At 40.8% G+C, this 21,338-nt stretch overlaps 1 protein-coding gene and 1 non-coding gene across 6 annotated transcripts in view; both read right to left on the bottom strand.

Moving 5' to 3' along the window:
* Nucleotides 1–21,338, bottom strand: part of ST3GAL6 (ST3 beta-galactoside alpha-2,3-sialyltransferase 6) — a 75,302-nt gene that overhangs the window by 17,091 nt on the left and 36,873 nt on the right. For 4 of the 5 annotated variants that reach the window (XM_053565760.1, XM_053565763.1, XM_053565761.1 and 1 more), the window contains 4 exons: nucleotides 15,591–15,690; nucleotides 12,927–13,004; nucleotides 10,640–10,743; nucleotides 9,286–9,349 (listed from right to left, as the gene is read on the bottom strand). In XM_053565760.1, coding sequence (XP_053421735.1) covers nucleotides 9,286–9,349; nucleotides 10,640–10,743; nucleotides 12,927–13,004; nucleotides 15,591–15,679 — 335 coding nt within the window. In that variant the 5' untranslated portion in view covers nucleotides 15,680–15,690. Of the gene's footprint in view, nucleotides 1–9,285; nucleotides 9,350–10,639; nucleotides 10,744–12,685; nucleotides 12,756–12,926; nucleotides 13,005–15,590; nucleotides 15,691–21,338 lie in introns of those variants that run through there. The other variant, XM_053565764.1, reaches the window with a different exon arrangement.
* Nucleotides 4,751–4,857, bottom strand: LOC128568222 (U6 spliceosomal RNA). The gene has a single exon (XR_008375044.1). It is a non-coding gene; the product is annotated as a U6 spliceosomal RNA (small nuclear RNA).

Here is a 21,338-nt window from a genome sequence, read left to right as displayed (position 1 = left end):
AATGGTACAGATAATCCACCTGAACAACATTCCTCAAAACACATTGCTTCCCTCTCTCCCCAGCAGGCACCCCATACCATGAAAAGAGTGATTCATTTTCTCCTTGGCTTCATCCTCCTGGACTAGGCTCCTGGCTTCCTCTGCCTTCTTAGGTTTGAAATAATGACTTTCAGTGTCTTTTGGGTGACTGTATGATTTAATCATGTTTAATTAGCACAACTTCCATGCATAAATAGCTGCAGTGAGCTGTGAGTCCTTAAAGGAAAGGATGGTATCATTTATATCTCTGTATTTTCCTGTCTCAAACACTTCCTTATCCACAGGCTTTGCATTTTAGAAATCAGTTTGATTGTTACATTAAGTGTGTGGAGGTCATTTTCCTACTTTGTGTTTGGAGAAGCAGGTACCTGTTACTCCTTCCCCCACCTTGGAAACAAGTAGGGAAATGCACATGCCTTAAACTACTCACCCAGAAAATGAAATACTTCCAGAATGCCTGAATCTGTTAATGAAAAATCTGGAAAGCTGCAGAAACCGTAGTGGTAAGAGATTACATTTCCCCCAGGTGATAGGCATGTTTCTTATAAAGTCAGGCAAAGTCAGAAGAGTTATTACCATATATGGAGAGAAATGTCAACACAACCAGTATAGAGAAAGTAAACCTGAGTTGCCCATTTTTCATAATTTGTGGTATGTGCTTCTTTCCTGAGTGATTTTTTTTATTAAGTCTAAGTCTTTTGTACATAGATCATAAATACATTTATGCCCATTTCAGTGTGTTGATTATTTGTACAAATTGGAGTGCTTACATCATACTAATCAGCATAGCTTTCATCTCATTACCCAATTATAGCATTAGGACATTTGTGCTCTACACATGATAGAACCAACTTGTACTTGCAATGTGCTCCATAGTTGTGGTCCCCCTACTATCGCCTACTATCCCTCTCACTCCCTCCCCATCCCTCTCCTTCCCTCCTTCATCCTAGGCTAAAGTTGTGTTTCATTTTTCATATGCAAGTGTGAGTGATTATAAATTGGTTTCACAGTAGTACTGAGTACATTAGATACTTTTTTTCCATTCCTGAGATACTTTACTAAGAAGAATATTTTCCAGCTCCATCCATGTAAACATAAAGGAGGTAAAGTCTCCGTTTTTTTTACTGCTGCATAATATTCCATGGTATACATATACCACAATTTATTAATCCATTCATGGATCACTGGTTAAAGGACTTAAACTTAAGACATGAAACCATAAATATTCTTAGAGAGAGTGCAGGGGAAACGCTTGAGAAAATTAGCCTGGGAGAATACTTCATGAGGAAGACACCCCGTGCAATTGAAGCAACATCAAAAATACATTACTGGGATCTGATCAAATTAAAAAGCTTCTGTACTACCAAGAACACACTAAGTAAAGCAAGTAGACAGCCCTCAGAATGGGAGAGGATTTTTGCAAGTTATGCTACCGACAAAGGTCTAATAACCAGAATCCACAGAGAACTCAAACTTATTACTAAGCAAAAAACAAGTGATCCCATTTCATTGTGGGCAAGAGCATGAACAGAAGCTTCTCTGAAGAAGACAGGTGAACGGCCTACAGACACAACAAAAAATGCTCATCACCTTTAATCATCAGAGAAATGCAAACCAAAGCTACTCTGAGATACCATCTAACTCCAGTAAGAGTAGCCCACATCACAAAATCCCAAAACAACAGATGTTGGTGTAGAGGTGGAGAAAAGGGAACACTTCTGCACTGCTGGTGGGAATGCAAGCTAGTACGTTCCTTTTGGAAGGAAGTTTGGGCAACACTCAGGGATCTAAATGTAGACCTGCCATTTGATCCTGCAATTCCTCTTCTAGGTGTATATCCAAAGGACCAAAAATCATTTGGCAATAAAGATATTTGCACCAGATTGTTCATTGCAGCTCAATTCATTATTGCCAAGTCATGGAAGAAGCCCAAGTGCCCATAGACTCATGAATGGATTAATAGTCTTTTTTTTTTTGAGACAGAGTCTCACTATGTCACCCTGGATAGAATGCTGTGGTGTCACAGATCACAACCTCAAACTTTTGGCTTTAAGCGAGTCTCTTGTCTCAGCCTTCCAAGTAACTGGGACTATAGGCTCCCACCACAACGCCCAGCTATTTTTTTGTTGTAGCTGTCATTGTTGTTTGGCAGGCCCGTGCTGGGTTTGAACCGGCCAGCTCTGGTGTATGTAGCTGGAGCCCTAGCTGCTGAGCTACAGGCGCTGAGCTGTTTCCTGAGTGATTTTTGACATTTTTTCCCTTGCACAGAATCATGTACATGAAAAGACATCACTCCACCTTCAGTGTAATAGTCTATGGCAGATGCTCTTGGTCATATTCCCCATGACCATGACCCCATGTGCCTTGCTAGCAGGGCCCTGTTTTTGTAAGCCTATAAATGAGTTCATTTCTTCTGCCAATGTTTGGTATAGAGATAGCCATAGGACCCATCTCCGGCCAGTAAGATCTGAGACAAGTCTGTTAGATGCTTTTGGAGAAGACATTGCCCCAGCAAAAGAATGGTGTGAGCAGAACATTTCTTTTTACCCACCTCTTCCTTTCTGCTTAGACATTGACATGTGATGACAAAAAGTTAGAGCAGCTGTAACTCAGAGGAAAAGAGCTATAAAAAAAACTACCCCGGAGCGTTAACATCACTGAGCCACTCCAAATAGACGTGCAAGTTGTACATTGGCCAGTGTCAGGGAGAACCACTTGGATAACTGCGTGTATGAACTGGCACTCCCCGTGGGTGTGCAGTCAGGGGTCTATGCAGCCGTAAATGGCCCACCCTGCAAACTAGAACCACAGGTCTGCACACCAGAAATAACGTATCTACGCAATCTTAGAGATAATAAATGTTCACTTAGTTTAAATCACTCTTAATCAGGAGACTATTACTTGTAGCAAGAAAATCCTAAGTCATTGTGCAAGGGACATGGGTAGAGAACGCTGACTGCTAGTTCTGGCTGCCCACATGTCACTTCTCTGAACTTGCTTTAACAACCTGACCCTCTGATCTCAATTGGCCCTTTTTGTGATATAAGAGAATCACTAGGTTCATGAACGTTTGTATTTTCTGTTTAGATGTGACCATTTTCTCTGGTACAGGAATCAGCATTTCTATATCTTTACCCGACATCTAACCACAGAAGATGCTAGAAAACAGGTAGTAGAAGCTGCCCCTATGTCTTCACCATACACGGTTCGCTCTGTTGATACAGAATCACAACTTCCCCTCACCCTCAAGTGTTCCTCCTGGTTGAAAATGCTGCAATGAAACTCAGTAAATGTGGAATATAACTGTCTTAACACAATAACTAAGAACATGCCAGGGAGGCTTTGTCAACCAGTGTGATGAAAATGCGTCAAACTGTGCATAAAACCAGTATATGGTGCCCCATGATCGCATTAATGTACACAGCTATGATTTAATAATAAAAAAAAAAAAGAAAAAAGAAAAAAATGCTGCAATGGCTAGGTACAGTGACTCACACTTATAACCCAGCACTTGGTAAGGCTGAGGTGAGGGGATCACTGGAGGCCAGGAGTTTGAAACCAGGCTGGGCAACAGAGCAAGAACCTGTCTCTAAAAAAAAAAAAAAAAAGAAAAATTAGCTGGGCATAGGGGCATGTGTAGGAATGCAAAGCTGCAGTCAACTGTGATTGCCATCACTATCCTCCAGCCCAAGCAACAGAGGGAGACCTTGTTTCAAAAAAAGAAAAAGAAAGCTGAAGTGTAAAGAAGCCATGCAAAACAGGATGTCTAGAGTACAGATGCAGATGTTGATATTTCTTAATGAGTTAGGACACTCTTTATAATAAATATACCCCTAATGTCTAAGTCCTCTTTCTTAAAGTTTTTTAAGGACATGCTCCCACCCTGGCTGGTGGTTAATCTAACCCAGCGATACTGATGCTGACATAATGGATTCTGCTTGAGAGAGCAACCACGCAGCTTGTACAAATCGCCATCCATTTAGCAGGCAACTGCCTGAACACAGGTGCTCTGGTTAGGTAAGATATTTATGTGTAGTTACTGTATAACCACCCAAGCTGTGGGACTAAAGCACTCTTCATGGCATCTGGCATGCTTTCAGCATACAACGGTGGTGGTTGGGGATGGCGGGATTGTTTCTGCACTTAAAGTGCAAGCTAAGGCTTTGTGGTCTAGGGTTTCTGCTACTTCTGGCTGTGGGAGGATACACACATACTAAGGAAAACTCAGCAATCCTCAGGACCAGGGCGTAGGCTGGTGCTAAGGAGCTACATGAACAACAAGGAAGAATTAGGACCTTGGAATAGGGGCACATTTTAAGTTTTCTTTTCTGTGACACACTCTTTTCAAATATCCTCAATCTTCTATGAAGTTTGTGAAGCATGGTCATCTTGCATTGGCTGTGCTTTAGAGAACGAAGAGAGGACCCCGAGTCCATGAGAAATCCACAGCAGCAGCATGCAGAAGAGTTTCCCCGAGCTCAGCTGTTATAGTGCGGCGTTACCTTACTGACCGCCAAGCCCGGAAAGTGACCAGGCACAAAAACAGATGTGGACTAGAGAAGTGATGGAGAATACTGATAAAAACAGCTAGTTGTCTCTCTTTCTCTTCTTTCCTTTCTTTCTCTCTCTCTTTTCTTTCCTCCTCTCTCTTTCTCTTCCTCCTCCATCCCTCTCTCTCTTCCTTTATTTATTTTTTGATAATGGAACTCGAAAAAATATGGAATGCTTCACGAATTTGCGCATCATCCTTGCACAGGGGCCATGCCAATCTTCTCTGTATCATTCCAGTTTTAGTATATGTGCTGCTGAAGCGACTACTTTTTTTTTTTTTTTTAGAGACAGAGTCCCACTTTTGTCACCCTGAGTAGAGTGCCATGGTGTCACAGCTCACAGCAACCTGCAGCTCTTTGCCTTAGGCGATTCTCTTGCCTCAGCCTCCCGAGTAGCTGGGACTACAGGTGCCTGCCACAACACCCCGGCTATTTTTTTTGGTTGCGGTTTGGCCAGGGCCAGGTTCAAACCCGCCACTCTTGGTATTTGGGGCTGGTGCCCTACTCACTGAGCCACAGGCGCCACCCTGTTTTTTTTTTTTTTTTTGACAGAGTCTTGCTCTATCATGTTGGGTAAACGCTATGGCATCATAGCTCACGGCACCCTCACACTCTTGGGCTCAAGTGATCTTCTTGCCTCAGCCTCCCAACTAGCTGGGACTATGGGTGCCTGCCATAATGCCCAGCTAGCTTTCCTATTTTTAGTAGAGACTGGGTCTCACTTTGCTTAGGCTCCTTTTGAACTCCTGAGCTTAAGGTGATCCACCTGCCTTGGCCTTCCAGAATGAGAGGATTATAGGGTGAGCCATTGCACCCAGTCCATAGTTGTCTTTCAATAAGTGTGTTTCCTTTGTCCCTTAAAATTAGAATCATTGTTTGAAAGGTGAGCACACAGTCGCCTGGAATACAGGCTACATTTTCCTTCCAGCTAGGGGTGCCCTTGTCACTGAGTCATGTCCAGTGGAACGTACTCAAAGGTTGTTAGCAAATGTCTGACAACCAGTCCTGGGGGAGAAGGGGGAGAGTGTGAAGGAGGGGAGCCCTGATTTGCAGTGTTGCCAGTTCGCATGGTATAAATACTTTTGCCATGGCTAATTTCAAGTTTCTACTTTGATAGCACTGAATATGGAAGTGAATATGAAGAGTTGCAGCTCTTACAAGTGTTACTAACTGGGTCTAGCACATCATTGGATGTAATGAAGAGGAGGCCTGTCCTAAGGGTTGGGGTGTGCCCTTTGCCTGTTCCTCCTCACTGCCATCAGGAATGCAGATGTGACCGGTGCAACTCCAGCTTCATACTGGACTATGAGGAGGGAGTTATGTTTTGAGGAATGGCAGAGTCAACTGTGAGGAAAAGGAAAACTTTTATCAGATATTTTGAGTTTTCCCCTTCACAGTGAAATCTATACCAACTGATGGCCTCGCGCATGCTATCTAAGATATCTGAAAAAAATTAAGACTTATATCTAGTAGAATCTTAACGATTCAGATTTAAACAGTGTTGGGTCCCACCTGGGGTGCCACTTGTCAGGGCCTGGGAATGCTGTGTCTCCAGCCCCAACCCAGGGCCTTGTCGGAGCTGGGACACAAGGTTTCTGGCCCCGGCCCGCTCAACTGTCTGGACACAGGCCACTGCGCCAGCTTACTTGAGGTAGGTCTCATTCTGGTCTCGGGTGCCGAAGCACCTCAGAAGTTACAGTCAATATTAGTAGGGGCGAGCATCTCTGCAGCAATCTCAGCAGCAGTCTGTCTGTCTTAGATTTGAGCAGCAGCTGCTCCTGACGTTATTATAGAAATGATACACCACAGGTGTGGAGACTGCTATGCAATGATGTCAGTGTTCTCCTCACGTGCTCTTATGTGCTCTCATGCTGTTTAACAAGAGACCCATGATGTTAAATGATGTTAAATCCCTTCCCCAATCCCTTATCGCCAAGGTAATTCTTACTGGTGTCTCCTACAAATCAGCAATATCAACAGCAATAAAATGTCTGAACACTTCTGGAACGTTCGAAGAAGATAGAAAGAGAACAAAAGGTAGGGAAAAGATCTGTGCTTGGCTGCTGCACTCCAAAATATGCCAGGCATCTTCCAAAAGACTAAGCAAAGAGCAAGGCCAGCAGCTATATAAATATCAGTGAAGACGACAGAAAAGGGGAAAAAGGAACTTGAAAGAGGCTGGTCTCACCCCCTCCCTCTCTGACCAGTCAACAGAGAGGAAGCCAGCCTACTCCAGCAGGGCTCCCTCCTGGGACATGTGGAGCCTGCTTCAACTCCACAGGCTTAGGAAGACTCTCCCACTAAAGACAGATTTACTTTCTTTCTTTTTTGTTTTTTGGAGACAGGGTCTGAGTATGTTGCCTAGGCTAGGGTGCTGTGGCACCAGCATAGCTCATAGTAACCTCAAGTAATCCTCCTGCCTCAGCCACCTGAGTAACTGGGACTATAGGTTTGTGCCACCAAGCCCAGCTATTGTTTCTATATTTTGTACAGATGGGGGTCTCGCTCTATTGCCCGAGATGGTCTCAAACTCTTGGCCTCAAGTAATCCTCCTGTCTCAGCCTCCCAAAACACTGGGATTACAGGTGTTAGTCGCCAAGCCCGGCCTCAGGTGTGTTTTTTTCTTTGTGCTGTGTAACAGGCACTAGACAAATGTAGAATGATTTATTTAAAATATAGGTTAAATTCACACATGGATCCCTCCCAAAAGTTAAGTGCTATGCAAATAGAAGATAATAGTATAATAAATATAGTCTTATCTAGCTTCAAAATACTCTTTCTGAAATCTCCAGGGAACAGGTTTGCTCAAGTCAAGCAAGCAGTTCAGCAATATTGACAGAACATCTGTGATGCCACAAAACATGCACACTGCACTGACTGTGGGCTCTTGCAGGGACGGCCGCCATTCACTCTGTATCTGAAGAGTCTCTGGCTGTACGTTCCCTCCCCATCGCACTCCTCTGACTCTTGGCAACTTCAAAATAAAGAACTCTGTGTAGTCAGCATGATTTTCAATCCATCCTCACCAACCACACCTCACTTCTCTCCCGATATAAATAATACCAAGAAATAGACATAGGTTGATGGTGGGGAGTGGGGGTGCTCTTGATGACAAAGGGGGCAAAAGGCAGAGGACAGCAAGACGAAAGCAGCAAGAAGAGGAGGAAATAGGCTGGCTGAGGCACACACAAACGAACACCTGTGGAGAAGGGGTTTTCAAAGCACCTAAATTAAGCACAGCCTCGCTCTTCAGTAAAACTAGGCAAGACAAAACTTCTGATCACATACCCTCAAGAATCCTGACAGTAGCTCGCATTCAGAGGGCCAAGAATCCTTATAAATATTTGCAGATCCTTGCTGCAAATACTTAAGGAATAGCCATTATCACTCTTTACCCAGGTATCCTGGCACTAGAGTTAGAACTATCTGGGTTTCCCAGCTGTCACAAATCGTATACATGTCCCCAGCCTCACTCTCCCCACTTACAAAATCAGAGAACACTGACGCAAAGCATGTGCGCGAGAAGTCTGCCCAGAAATACATCCTACAAATAAGAGCTACATGGAATTTTAGGTTGGAAACAAATACAATTGCCGTTGATATGCATGAAACTGACAATCAGTTCGGTTGACAGCATAGTCTCAAATTATACAAACTGAAACGAACCAACACATATTATAAAATCCACACTTCAACAATCTAGGTCTCCAACACAGAAAAGTAAGATAAACTCAGACAAAATCTAACACTGCTTCTACAGCTCCACTCCGCAAACTCTGTTTCTGCTTTCACACCTCTGTTCACTACCCCCAACTTCTGGATCCCACAAGGAGCAAGAGAGGAAATTCTGTGATTTTCCTTTTAAATAGAGGCCTGACATCTGTGGACCACCTATATCACCACGCTGGCCCACCGGCCAACTTCTAAAGTGTAGTTTAAAATTTTGTGAAGTTAAGTCTACTTCTGTAAAATAAGCCTAACTGCCAAGAGGTCTATCTTTGGCAATTTAACTTCTCCAGGGTCAACTTGCCAACAAAATTTTCTAAGAACTAAATTACCTTTGTAGTCAGAAAATAACTACCTTAGAAAGTTGTTGGCTTCCTTGAAAATATAATCCTGATTTTAGAAAGGAAGAGTGCTGCTTCCAATAGCTAATATTCAACCTCCTTAAAAATGAAACAGAAAGCATCTTCATGAGTAGTTAAGAGGATGTCTGAGAAAAGTTGGGACAGTCCAGGAAGGAAGGCTGTGAGTTGATTAACAGGGTGTGTATGAATTAATTCTTAAGTAGGACAACTTAAAAAAGGTGACTGTGGGTTAAAAATGTCCTGTCTTGGGACCAGCACTGGATCATCTTCAAGACTGCAAACTTCTGAGCTAACCAGTTATGCAGCTTCTAAGTAAATTGTGGAGTTTGTTTACTTTAAGCATCAAAGAAATAACTAGTAGAAGATTCAGTTACATGCAAATATTTTTTTTTTTTTTTTTGTGGTTTTTGGCTGGGGCTGGCTTTGAACCCGCCACCTCCGGCATATGGGATCGGCGCCCTACTCCTTAAGCCACAGGTGCCGCCAAGTTACATGCAAACATTATGAAAATTTCCTGTAAAAACATTTTACATTTCTTGGGATATATATTTTGAGCCACCTTAGCTAAAGCTAAGCTAAGCTAAATGTAAGCAAGGAAATCAACTCACTTGTCAAACTCATCAAAGAGATCACAGCTCTGCAGTTTTGAAAGAGCAAGTCGAAAATATTCCGCTAGAAAACAAATGGAATATTATGAATAAAGGATAACATGGCTTTTTAGGTACATAGTAAGCCACCTTGCTCCCCCCCCCACACACACACACACAAACCCATTTCCAGCTAGTATGGCCACATGTGATTTATCCTGAAAAAGTAATGATATTCTGTGAAAAAGTAATGACACTTGTATACTGCCTTAAAAAGTTGAAAATTTGTTGTTGTTGTTGTTTTGTAGATATAGAGTCTCACTTTATCGCCCTTGGTAGAGTGCCCTGGCATCACATAGCTCACAGTAACCTCCAACTCCTGGACTTAGGCAATTCTCTTGCCTCAGCCTCCCAAGTAGCTGGGACTACAGGCGCCCACCACAATGCCCAGCAATTTTTTTGTTGCAATATGGCCAGGGCCGGGTTTGAACCCGCCACCCTCAGTATATGGGGCCAGTGCCAAACCCACTGAGCCACAGGTGCTGCCCTGGAAATTCGTATTTTAAAGTTCAATACCTTTCATCCCATCCCAAAGAAGCAATCAGCCAGCACTACTCAATAAGCAATTTAAAATGACAAGTGCTCTAAGGACACTTTCTAAAAACTATAGAAGAAAAATAAGATGCTTAATCTGAAAACCATCATTAAAGAGTTATCCAAAAATTAGCAATATCAGATGATTCTGAAACTGACATTAGAAGAGAAAAATCAATAGTAAATTCCAGTCAATTGTAGGCCTGTCACCTCTTGGGTTTTTAAGGTCTCTCAAAAATCTAGAACTTAAAGCTATATAAGGCCAATCACTTATCTATAAGAAGGGAAAGTGTTTCATCATCAGAAGATGGAATAATCTCTCTAAAATTTAACAAAAATAAAATAGCCACTGATTCAATTAAAAGCTTGCTTAAGGAGCTAAAACTTGGGGATGAAATGAAATAGAACTCAGAGGTACGAAGGTAAAATGGGGAGACAGGAAATAAGTTAATCCTCAGGGTTGTCCAAAGCTAATTATAAATAGGAATGAGGTAAGGCACCAGAAATCACATGAACCACATGGTGTCAGAACAAACGTAAAAAGCAGTTTCTCAACAACTAAAGCAAATCTGCTTTTTTTATCCTTTGCTTCTACACTGCCTCAAAAGGGTTAGAGATTTATATTTTAAAAGTCAGTTCCTTTTATCTCATCCCAATACTATATCCCTTAGGAATCATTAGGAAGCAGAAATATTAAAAGGCTTAAAAATCCTATAAACATGCTGTTCTCATCAAACACCACTCAAATTTAACAGGGCAGGGTAAAAATAATACTACTGACCTGATGTTCTTGTCCCATAGGGCAAATCAAACTTATCGCTACCATACAAGGAAGCAATCTTTTTAAAGTCAGCTGCACACAAAAAAGGGTGGAACTGATGAAACCTGGAAGGAAAGGATAGAGAATAATTTTGTCAAATTCTTATTATATTTGTAGACTTTAAAAATCACAACTGAAAATAACCATAATATATAATGTATATTGTTATACTGACTATATGAAAATGTACTATTTTTACATTAAAAATAATTTTAAACAGTATTTGAATGTTATATAAAATGGGATATAGGATGGACTTATACAACTGGACTGGAAACACTTTCCAAGCACTGGAACAAAATATGCTATAGCTCAGGGGATAAAGACAAAATTTAAAACCCAACCAACACCAAGTGATAAAATGATGGCCACATATAGGAAGAAAGCAATATAAGTATTGATGCTAAGCCATTTCTAAACTTAAAAGTACCCCATGTATGAAGTTGTATCAGCTATGATGAATATCTTGTCTGGGGTCGCTGGCTCATAAATCCAAAAGCTGAAATCCACATGTAAGCCTAATTCTAAGAAGGAAATGTCCTCTTTGTAATAGCTCTAGCTTCCAGAGCAAAGCTTCTCCAAATTGCTACTGGTTTTTCTGTATTTCTGAGAAAATATCCTCAAGCATATTTTAGGGTGCTCCCCTCAGAGAATATTGTTAAATGACAAATGCAAACCTACTTGTCACTTAGACTACAAACTCATATACCCGCTGAGCAATCTCTATATTTTAGCCCTTTTGAGTTTTCCTAGCCTACAATCCACATGCGGTTTATAAAAACAATTTTGTGAGTCATGATCAGCATATTTTAAAAAAGTGAATAGAATAGAACACTTGGAGCAATAAGGGTAAAAATCCTTTCCTTTTTCTTGGATTTTAAATACCTGTTTATCCTAGGTCCCAAAGTTAAATGTGTTTTTTACTATGAGTCATGGTCAAAAATAGTTCACAACTGCTCTCCCAGCTTTGCAGTGCTCCTAACAGAACACACACCCAGGGATAGACTATAATCAGCATAACATACTTATAATCTATGTTAAAAAGTTTGTATATGTACAGTTTTCCAGAGAGCTGATTGACTCTAAAGAGATGTATAATTCCACTGGGTTAGGAACCAGTAATGGAAAGGTACAGTAATATAATAAAAGAAAAAAGAAAATGTAAATAACGCTTAATAGACAAAATGCTGACCAGGGTGCCTATTTTTATACCATTAAAGATGCCTAGAACAGACTGTCATTTATTGCCCGTAAGTTAGAAGCATTCTGGCCAGCAATCTGTGCAAAGTTGAAGTGACACAGGAAAAGAACATTTGTAGTGGCAGAGTAACTTCTCTGCAAGTCCAGACCACCGCAGAGAACGATCAGCATTTTTATTCTATATAGATTCATCCTTATGGTATTCTACATAGTTCATCAAAAGTTACCTCTTTCATGTTTATATGGATGGAGCTGGAACATATTCTTCTTAGTAAAGTATCTCAAGAATGGAAGAAAAACTATCCAATGTACTCAGCCCTACTATGAAACTAATTTATAGCTTCCATATGAAGGCTATAACCCAGTTATAACCTAAGAATATGGGGAAAGGGGAGAGGGAGGGGAGGGAGGGTGATTGGTGGGATTACCCCTGCAGTGCATCTTACAAGGGTACATGTGAAACTTAGTAAATGTAGAATATAAATGTCTTAACACAATAACTAAGAAAATGCCAGGAAGGCTGTGTTAACCAGTGTGATGGAAGTATGTCAAATGGTCTATAAAACCAGTGTATGGTGCCCCATGATCGCATTAATGTACACAGCTATGATTTAATTAAAAAAGAAAAAAGTTAGTAAAAGTCAGGGAAGATTTCTAATCACAAAGTTTAACCTAGAGGCAGGGGAGAAGAAACCACAAAATAATAAGGGTGAAAAGTAACACGGGAACAACAAATGGTAAGAACAAAACCCTGAAGAACAGTTCACTTTTTTATGATCAAACACAAATAGACCTGTCTAGCCTCACCTGTGTGAAAAGAATACTGGTTTGATTGAGTTCTTCAAAGCCTTTTCTTAAAATACATGCAGAGCTCTGACTAAAAGCACAAAAAGAGACAGGATATTCAAGCTCATCCTTAAATATGGGGTGTTCACTTAATACTGCTAAGATTGTATAAAAATGGTAAACAAGTATGGAAAGTGATTACAAACACATATTGAACATTTTGTACGCCATGTTTTTTTTTTTTCCTTTTGTATATTTTTACCTCAGCAAAGAGGCAAAAGCTGGCTTTGATAAACAAGGCTGGATCTTGTTTCTCCGTTTCATTTCCACAGGTGGTACCCTATGAGACAAAAATAGTGTCAGTTAGAAACAGAACTGGGCAGCCTGCCCAAAGGGAAGCAAATGCCCTGGGAAACCGCTAGTGCCACCACTGAGAGGCTTCTCAGGCAGCAAATAAAAATCCTCCCCAAAGCCCCCGAGGTTTGACAGTACCTTCTCCAAGTCCTGCACACACTTGAGGGTTTGGAGAGATGAGGTGGAAAAGGCTGTGGTGATTAGCAACCAGAAGTAACTCAAGAGCAGTGATTCCAAGGACCTCAGAGAAGGGCCAGGATTATTACACTGCAGAAGCCACAGCCAGGCTCGCTTTCAGAAGCCCCAGAAAATATGAGAAACCAAACTCATCCCAAGTGCACACGGCCATCGAGGTCCTCCATGCCACCCCTGGGAACATATACCAGTAGTAAGCACCACAGACACACCTGACCACAGCAGGGTCCATAGACTCTTGATTCGTGAGCCCAGGGACTCCACAAATGACACTATTTAGAGCTGTATCTAGCTCTCCTCTATTCTTGGCACAGGTTAGGCCCTTGTGTGTTTCCTGAATGGAGTACTTGTCTCCACAATTTAAAAGGGTATTGTGAAACATGACAGAGCACAACAGGGAAAACAAATGAGGGGCAGGGGACAGGGTCCAGACTTAGCCAGAAAAGAGGAAAACTGAGTAATACTAAAGAACTTCCTAATGATCATAAATTCTGTAAAGATTAGTATAAAAAGAAAACTCATCAATTTTCTTCTATAAATAGCAGAATTCACACAGATAGAAACAGCCTAAACCCTTCAGAGATAGACACAATTTTCAATTTGGGGGATACAAAAACCCCACAGTTAAAGCTGCTAGGTTTCTCAACTATCAGGCTAGTAAAGACCTCATGTGGGAAAACTTCTTTTGTGAATACCATTAATGGCAATGATCCTTTGCTTTATAGCTAAGGAAGACCCATAAAAATGGTAGACTAGCATGTCAGACCATAAAAGCTGAATTATATTTGGAGAACAATGTGAGGTATAAGATATTGTTTGATGTTTAAGGTCATAAACATAGAAAACAAACTATTTTAGGACATTGTAAAGACAACGTTTAGGTGGCTTTTTTCTTTTTCTTTTTTGAGACAGAACCTCAAGCTCCCACCCTGGGTAGAGTGCCATGGCATCACAGCTCACAGCAACCTCCAATTCCTGGGCTTAAGCGATTCTCTTACCTCAGCCTCCCTAGTAGCTGGGACTACAGGTGCCTGCCACAATGCCTGGCTATTTTTTGGTTGGAGTTGTCATTGTTGTTTGGCGGGCTCAGGCTGGATTCAAACCCACCAGCTCTGGTGTATGTGGCTGGCACCTTAGCCACTTGAGCTACAGGCATTGAGTCAGGATGGCTTTTTTAAAAAAACAATTAGTAGTCAAACAATTTTTATGAAAGCAAATTCATTGCACAAACATTCATCTGAGGTCATTCCCTATGATACCTGCTATGACAGAAGTAATGTGATAGCTTAGGTCACCACTTAAAGCCAGATTACAAAAGACTAGCAGAATGTGGACCCCTTGCATGATCAGTTTTATTATTTTCCCTGTGACACATGATAGGATTTGGAGGACAGTAGCAATCTGCTAAGCTTTCTGCTTTCTCTTTGGTTTTTGTCTTCACCTACTGTGGGACAGAGAACGTGGCAGAGATGGAGGGACAGATCCCCGCAGTATTGTCCTCATTTCGTGTATAATCAGACTTCAAAATTCTCTAGCCTCATAGGTCCAAGGCCTAAAACTTAAGAACCAAATCCAGCCTGCTGGCACTGGGCATTTTTCCAGTGACCATTTGGCTAACTTCCCTTTACAATCAACAAGTAATGAAATTAAAAAAAGAATCATCATTTTTAAAAATCTAATAAGCACAAGCTAGAAACATGATCTAAGATCTACTACTGAAACACTGGCAAAAATACTGATTCTTTGTGTAGGACAGGAAGTTGTCATGTGGTTACTACACGTTCAGAATTTAAAGGTCATCAAAACGTTTTTTTTTCTTGGCCAAAGGACTGGCAATGGGGAGAAGGGTTAAAAAACTTACTATTGAGGCTTTCTCTGCAGCAAAACTATCTTTGCTCCTTCTAAATTTTACATGTGACATTTTAAGTCAAAGCTATTTCAAAAGATACATATACTCCATCTCATCATTCATCAGATATTTTTAAACAAAGGAAATCAGGTGTAGTGTCTATATATTTTATCAACAATCTCTTGTGCATGTACTTTAAATTCTAAAAGTCAAGTATCACTAAATCCGAGAATTACTCCATTAACCTAAGGAGAACTATTCTATAAAGAATGTTATGTCCCAAAGATTGTCAACACCACAGCTGTACTGCAGAGTCAATAAAAAGTAGGCTTTGCTTATGTTTTTAGATTATTAGAGATACAATCTTTGTATTGTAGGATATTGGGATATAAACCGAATTTATAAAGGAAAACTAGAAAATGTTACAGGTTTCTATCTCTTTTTTTTATTCAACCTTCTAATATTATTTGTGAGTTTGTGTAAAACATTAGCTTGAGAGTTATTTTTAAATAGCAAAACAAAACCTACCAATAGACATTTGCTCCCCATAATATACAGTGCAGCACATAGTAGAGGAAGACAGCACTCAGGAATATGGCCACGAGGTACCCTCTCATGGCTGGCCCACCTGAAAAACAAGGAGTGAAGTTCAAAGCAAAGGCAAAATGGTTATGCGGATGGATGTTCACAACTCAAATGTAAGCATTAGTGAATAAACATATAGAGAAGGAAAAACAGGGAAAAAAAGATACAAGCCCTTAGTTTAAAAAATACTAAGTGTGCTAAAAAGACAATTTTTTTTTCTGTCTCTCTTCTTATCAATCTGTACAACACGAGGCAATTTAGGCCAAAAAACAGTTTCATGGTTTCAAAGCTGGGGGCTTCCCTACCACTTTCTCATACTAGGTAAGAAAGAAAACAATTCCTTCGGAACAAAATTTTAATGCAATTTTTTTTTTTTTTTTTTTTGTAGAGACAGAGTCTCACTTTACCGTCCTCAGTAGAGTGCCATGACGTCAAAGGACTCACAGCAACCTCCAATTCCTGGGCTTACGTGATTCTCTTGCCTCAGCCTCCCGAGTAGCTGGGACTACAGGCGCCCGCCACAACGCCCAGCTATTTTTTTTGTTGTTGCAATTTGGCCAGGGCTGGGTTTGAACCTGCCACCCTCAGTATATGGGGCCGGTGCCCTACTCACTGAGCCATAGGCGCCGCCCTGGAACAAAATTTTATATGTCTATTCCAGATCCCAAACTTTTTTCAGAAATATTAAAAAGTATCTTTCTTCCTCTCAATAGAAAGTAAACATATTCCTTAAAGTGTAACTAAAGAATTTCATATCTTGGTTCTTGAAATGACTTCTAAACGTTATGCATTATAATTTTTAACACATCCTTTTTCGAACTTTGAAAAACCGAGAAAAAGAGTACTGAAAAATATTTCCCACATTGTCAATTTTGATTTTTCAACATCATAGCACAGGTACATTCAGATAATTACTTCTTGTATTAACCTGATAGTATTGTTTATTGCACATTTGCAGACAGACAAAAACCTGAACCCAATCCTCTAGAATGCAAATGCAAAAAAAAGAGTCTGTATAGAATATATATTTTTTAAACCTCTAAAACATGTTTGTTTAGTTTTCTCTTTGCTTCAAAGACAAAAATGAAAAGTTCCCACTTTCATATGTAATTAAATGAAAAAGACAAATTTAATATACAGCTTTATCATACATCTTCTATTTCAAAGCATGTGACTTTAAAGAGGTATATTATTTTTCTGGTTCATCTAAACAACTGCATGTCCCACTCCTCTCGCTCCTGTCCATATCTATTAACCTTAGTCAGGGGGGATGAGCATAGAACACATTAATCTGGTTGGAAACCTTTCCAAGTACTCTAACACTGCCTCCCTTTTAATGGTAAAAAAGTCCAAATAGAAATCTGAAACTACTCTCTTGCCTTCCTAAGTAGAATATACTAAACATAATTTAAGTTTTATTGATAGACTGGGGAAATTTTAACATATATCCTAACTGGCTGGGCTTTCTTAGAATTGAGACCTTTTGCAGCTCAGGAGTCTCTGGGCTATTTGGTGAAGTCCTAAACTGTAGTGATTATCTGGTTAAGATTGCTTCTGGACTGCTGGCAGCTGTTGCTTCTCACTGCTATTAAGAAAGCCACCACCCCCCACATGCAACTATTGTAAATAGAAATGAAGACTATGTCAGGAGAAAGCAAATAAACAAGTTAAATGAGCAACTTTTATTTACACATATTTCTAATCCCTGGGAAGAGTCAACACTGATTAGAAATCAGAAGACATGATTCACAGCCCAAGTCCACATAAGGCTTTGGGAGCCTCAGGTAAATCAGTTTACCTCTTCTGACCTGAATGTCCTCAAGTGAGATCACACCACCTCCCTTTTTGGGTTGTTAGACTGTCTGGAAGGCAATTTACCACAGGCCAAAATAATCACCAAACATCTTGCTTAAATGGTCAAATTAAACACTTAAGACTTCACTAAGCATAACATCATTTATGCAAATATCCAACAAGGATACCACTTATACCAATATCAGCAAATTTAAAAACATACATAGTATGTTTACATCTAAGATAAGACAGTGTATGGAGGTCTATAGAAAAAAATTCAGTATTTACCATTCAATTTGCTTATCTATCCCTCAAAATATACTCTTTGAGCTGCATATGTATTGTTTCACAGACTATGGAGGTGTGGGTTAACACAATTTTTGTTATTGTTTTGTTGTTTTTCACTTAACATGTGATTTAACTGAAAACAAAGAAGTGTTTTCTCTTCAGAAAGTAAACCGAATCCACTCTTGTACAGCCATTGCACACATCGCTGAAAAACAAAGAAGCTTAGCAACTCTCTTCAATTTCACAGGCAATTCAAAGATCCAATACGCAAGTTGCAAAGCAGACTGAGGCCAGACAGTGTATCACTGTGATAAACACGTATGGTTCCTCTCCTTGCCCGCAGGAAAAAGCTTCCATCACAAATAATCGAATTTTCTAATTATAATTCTATAAATGGAAGGATCATTTTGCTTCAAGCAAATGCGTTCAAAGAAACATCAGTTAAAATTACATGTAGGGTACCTGCTTTTAAAAAGACACAAGGTCTGACCGGGTGTGGTAGCTCATGCCAGTAATCCTAGCACTCTGTGAGGCTGAGACGGTTGGATTGTCTGAGCTCATGAGTTCGAGACCAGCCTGAGCCAGAGCAAGACCTCGTCTCTAAAAATAGCTGGGCATTGAGGTGGGTGCCTGTAGTCCCAGCTACTTGAGAGGCTGAGACAAGAGAATCACTTAAGCCCAAGAGTTTGAGGTTGCTGTGAGCTGTGACGCCACAGCACTCTACTAAGCGCAACATAGTGAGACTCCATCTCAAAAAACGAAAAAAGAAGAAAAGAAAAGAAAAAAGACATAAGGTTCTTCAATATAGCTTCAATTACCAACATGAACATGTTTCAAGTTCTTGATGTCAAAATCAAACATGACTGATGGAAGATGCCTCTAAAATAAGAATCCTTTACAAAGTTCCAGTCACAAAACAATCTAAAGTACATAAAGGTCAGCGAGGGATAGAAGGATCAATAGCAGAGAACAAATGTCCATTTCTTCTCATACTATGTATAAATAATCTACACATGCCAAACTAAGCTCAATCTTGATAACAGCATTTCCTTCTCTTTAATAATAAAAGTATATTTTATTTGGGTGGAGATCTAAAGTTTGTAATAAAAGGTTGTATGTCCATCAATTCATTCAAGGTGCAAAATAAGCTTGTTGTACAAGTTTTTGTTCTCTTGGTGAGTGAGGAAACTGAAGGATTCTAAGGTTGAGTTTTCTCGGGTCACACAGTTCAAGGGAAACAGAAACAGATGCATGGTCTCACCACTTCCCTCTCAGGGTTCTTTTCCTGGTGTCATCCTGTCTTTCAAGATAAAAGGCATGAGGGGAACCCAAAAAAGAGAATTCTAATCTAAAACTTCTTCATAGTGTCTTTTGCCGTCTTGAGTCCTGGAAGGGTAAATTAGGATTTTGGTGAAGGGCAGGGAGGCTCTAGGGCAGGTACAACACCAGTTGGGGCTTGTTAACATGCACATACCACAGTCTCTACTTGATCTGAGTCTCTGGGGCTCAAGAATATAAGTGTGTACAAATTTATTTGATTCTTATGCACACTAAATTTTGATAATCACTACTCTAGGATGTGCAACAGAGCCACGAGGGAAAAAAATTATTAGTGGATTTGCTGAAATACAGATACCATAACAAACGTGACAGCAATTATCCCAATGAGAACAGGTCCTGTCTGTCTTCTCTATCTTATCATTTCTAATACTTCTAACAACCTCTGGCACGTAGGAGATGCTAAATCAATAGCTGTTGAGTATAGTTTCAGATCTCATAACTAGATGCTTTGTACTAATTTTTTTTACCCTAAATGCCTAGCACATGACAAATGCTCAGTGGATAATGGCTGATAATCATTAAGAGGTCTGAGTGCTCTGCCCGTGTGCCAAGTCACGTAACAAATGCTTTTGGTATATGGTATATGTCATCCTGACAATCACGCTTGAAGGACAGAGTAAACTCACAATTTCCATTTTTCTGATGAGGAAACAAAGTCAGAAAAGCAGTAATTTTCCTGACCTGACAAATAGCAGAACCAGGTCTCAAAGCTGAATCTATCAAGCCAGAGCCCATGCATAATATGACCTCCCCCAGATGTGAGGTTTCACAAACGAGCACAGGCCCACGCTTATCGATACCATGCGAAACCTTACAGAGCGTTTCTCCAATTTGTCAATCCCATCAGCTCCTTATGCAGGGTCAATTCTAGGAACTGATGAAATGAAGAGAAAGTTTATAGTCTTTTTGATTCAAACTCTGTTGAGATAAAAGCCTATTACTCCCAACCCTGTTCTTCCCAATGCTGTTCCTCCCAGCCATACTAGTATTATTTATAAAAACAAACCCTATGGAAACATGTACATCCATTTAGCAAGCTTATTTTGCACCTAAAATGAATTGATGGACATATAATCTTTTATACAAACTTTATATCTCCAGATTTATTTTTTAGACTCTCCTAATGCTTTCTCAAACCAAAGGGAGCTTGCTTTTCCAACCAGCTAGGAAGAAAACATGTTCAGCGACAATTCTGGAAATACTATTCTACTCATTAGATACAAAAACCCTATGGGTATCTCAACCAATATTGTACAACACCAGTGAAAAAGCCCCGTGGTGTTCACTTTTCCAGATGCTGAACACAAAGAGACCCCACATGCCTGGCTCCTCTGTTCCCCATTTGTCTTGAGTTGGCTGCAGGCTCAGCTACCCAAACACTAGGACTGATGCTAGCCCAAGGAAAGGAAGCCCCAGGAGCTCTCGAGGAGCAGCTCACCCATTGGATCAGGCCCTATGGATCCCTTGGTTACCTTGGACATTTCATGCACTGGACCAGAGCCCTTGCTGCTGGGACCTTAAGTTATAGCCTAGCTTTCTAATGTCTGCTGTCTTCTCTCTCTTAGCCACCCCAGCAACTCTGTAGCCAAACTTTTACCTTTTTTAGTCCCTAAAATCCTAAACTATGCTCCCCATTGACTCTGTGGAGAGGCCTTTTGCTCCCTTCTTCCAGTGACCGATGTCCTACTCTTTCAGCAACCACATCTCCTCTCACACTCAGCATGCTGCCGTCCAGTACTCTATGCAAATTAGAGAACACCTGCGCTGTGTCCACACAGCCTGTGGGTGCCTAATGTCTAACATCTTAGCAGCAGCTAGACTTCAACATGACTTCCCGACTAGCCAGGTGGCTTTGTGCATAGCTCACCTCCATACCCTTCCAGGTGTTCCTCCTGGCGCCTGTGTCCGTTCAGCCCTTGGCCAGCCCCTGCTTCATCCATGTCTCCGCCAGCCCTCAGCTCACAGGGACACACACTCGAGACTGTGAAATACAGCCAAGAGATCTCATATCTGCCTTCCTTCCTCTTTGTCCTTATTGCTCCATTTGCAATTATTATCTGCGACCATATGCCCATGCGCACTAACTCAGAACAACTACCTCCCAGCTCTCGCCACCCATGAATGCCTAGGTCTTCTGGTCTGGTCTCGCAGGTGCCATAATCCTAAGCCTCCCAGACCTAGCCCATTGCCAAACATGCCAAGCCTTAATGGAGATACACAGGGACACATGCAACAGACGCAAAGGCCTCAGTGCTCTTCACCCCACCT

The sequence above is a fragment of the Nycticebus coucang genome, chromosome 16 (assembly GCF_027406575.1).
Source record: "Nycticebus coucang isolate mNycCou1 chromosome 16, mNycCou1.pri, whole genome shotgun sequence".
NCBI lineage: Eukaryota > Metazoa > Chordata > Mammalia > Primates > Lorisidae > Nycticebus > Nycticebus coucang.
The sequence above is the reverse complement of the archived record's forward strand: the minus strand, read 5'-3'. Positions and strand labels throughout refer to the sequence as shown.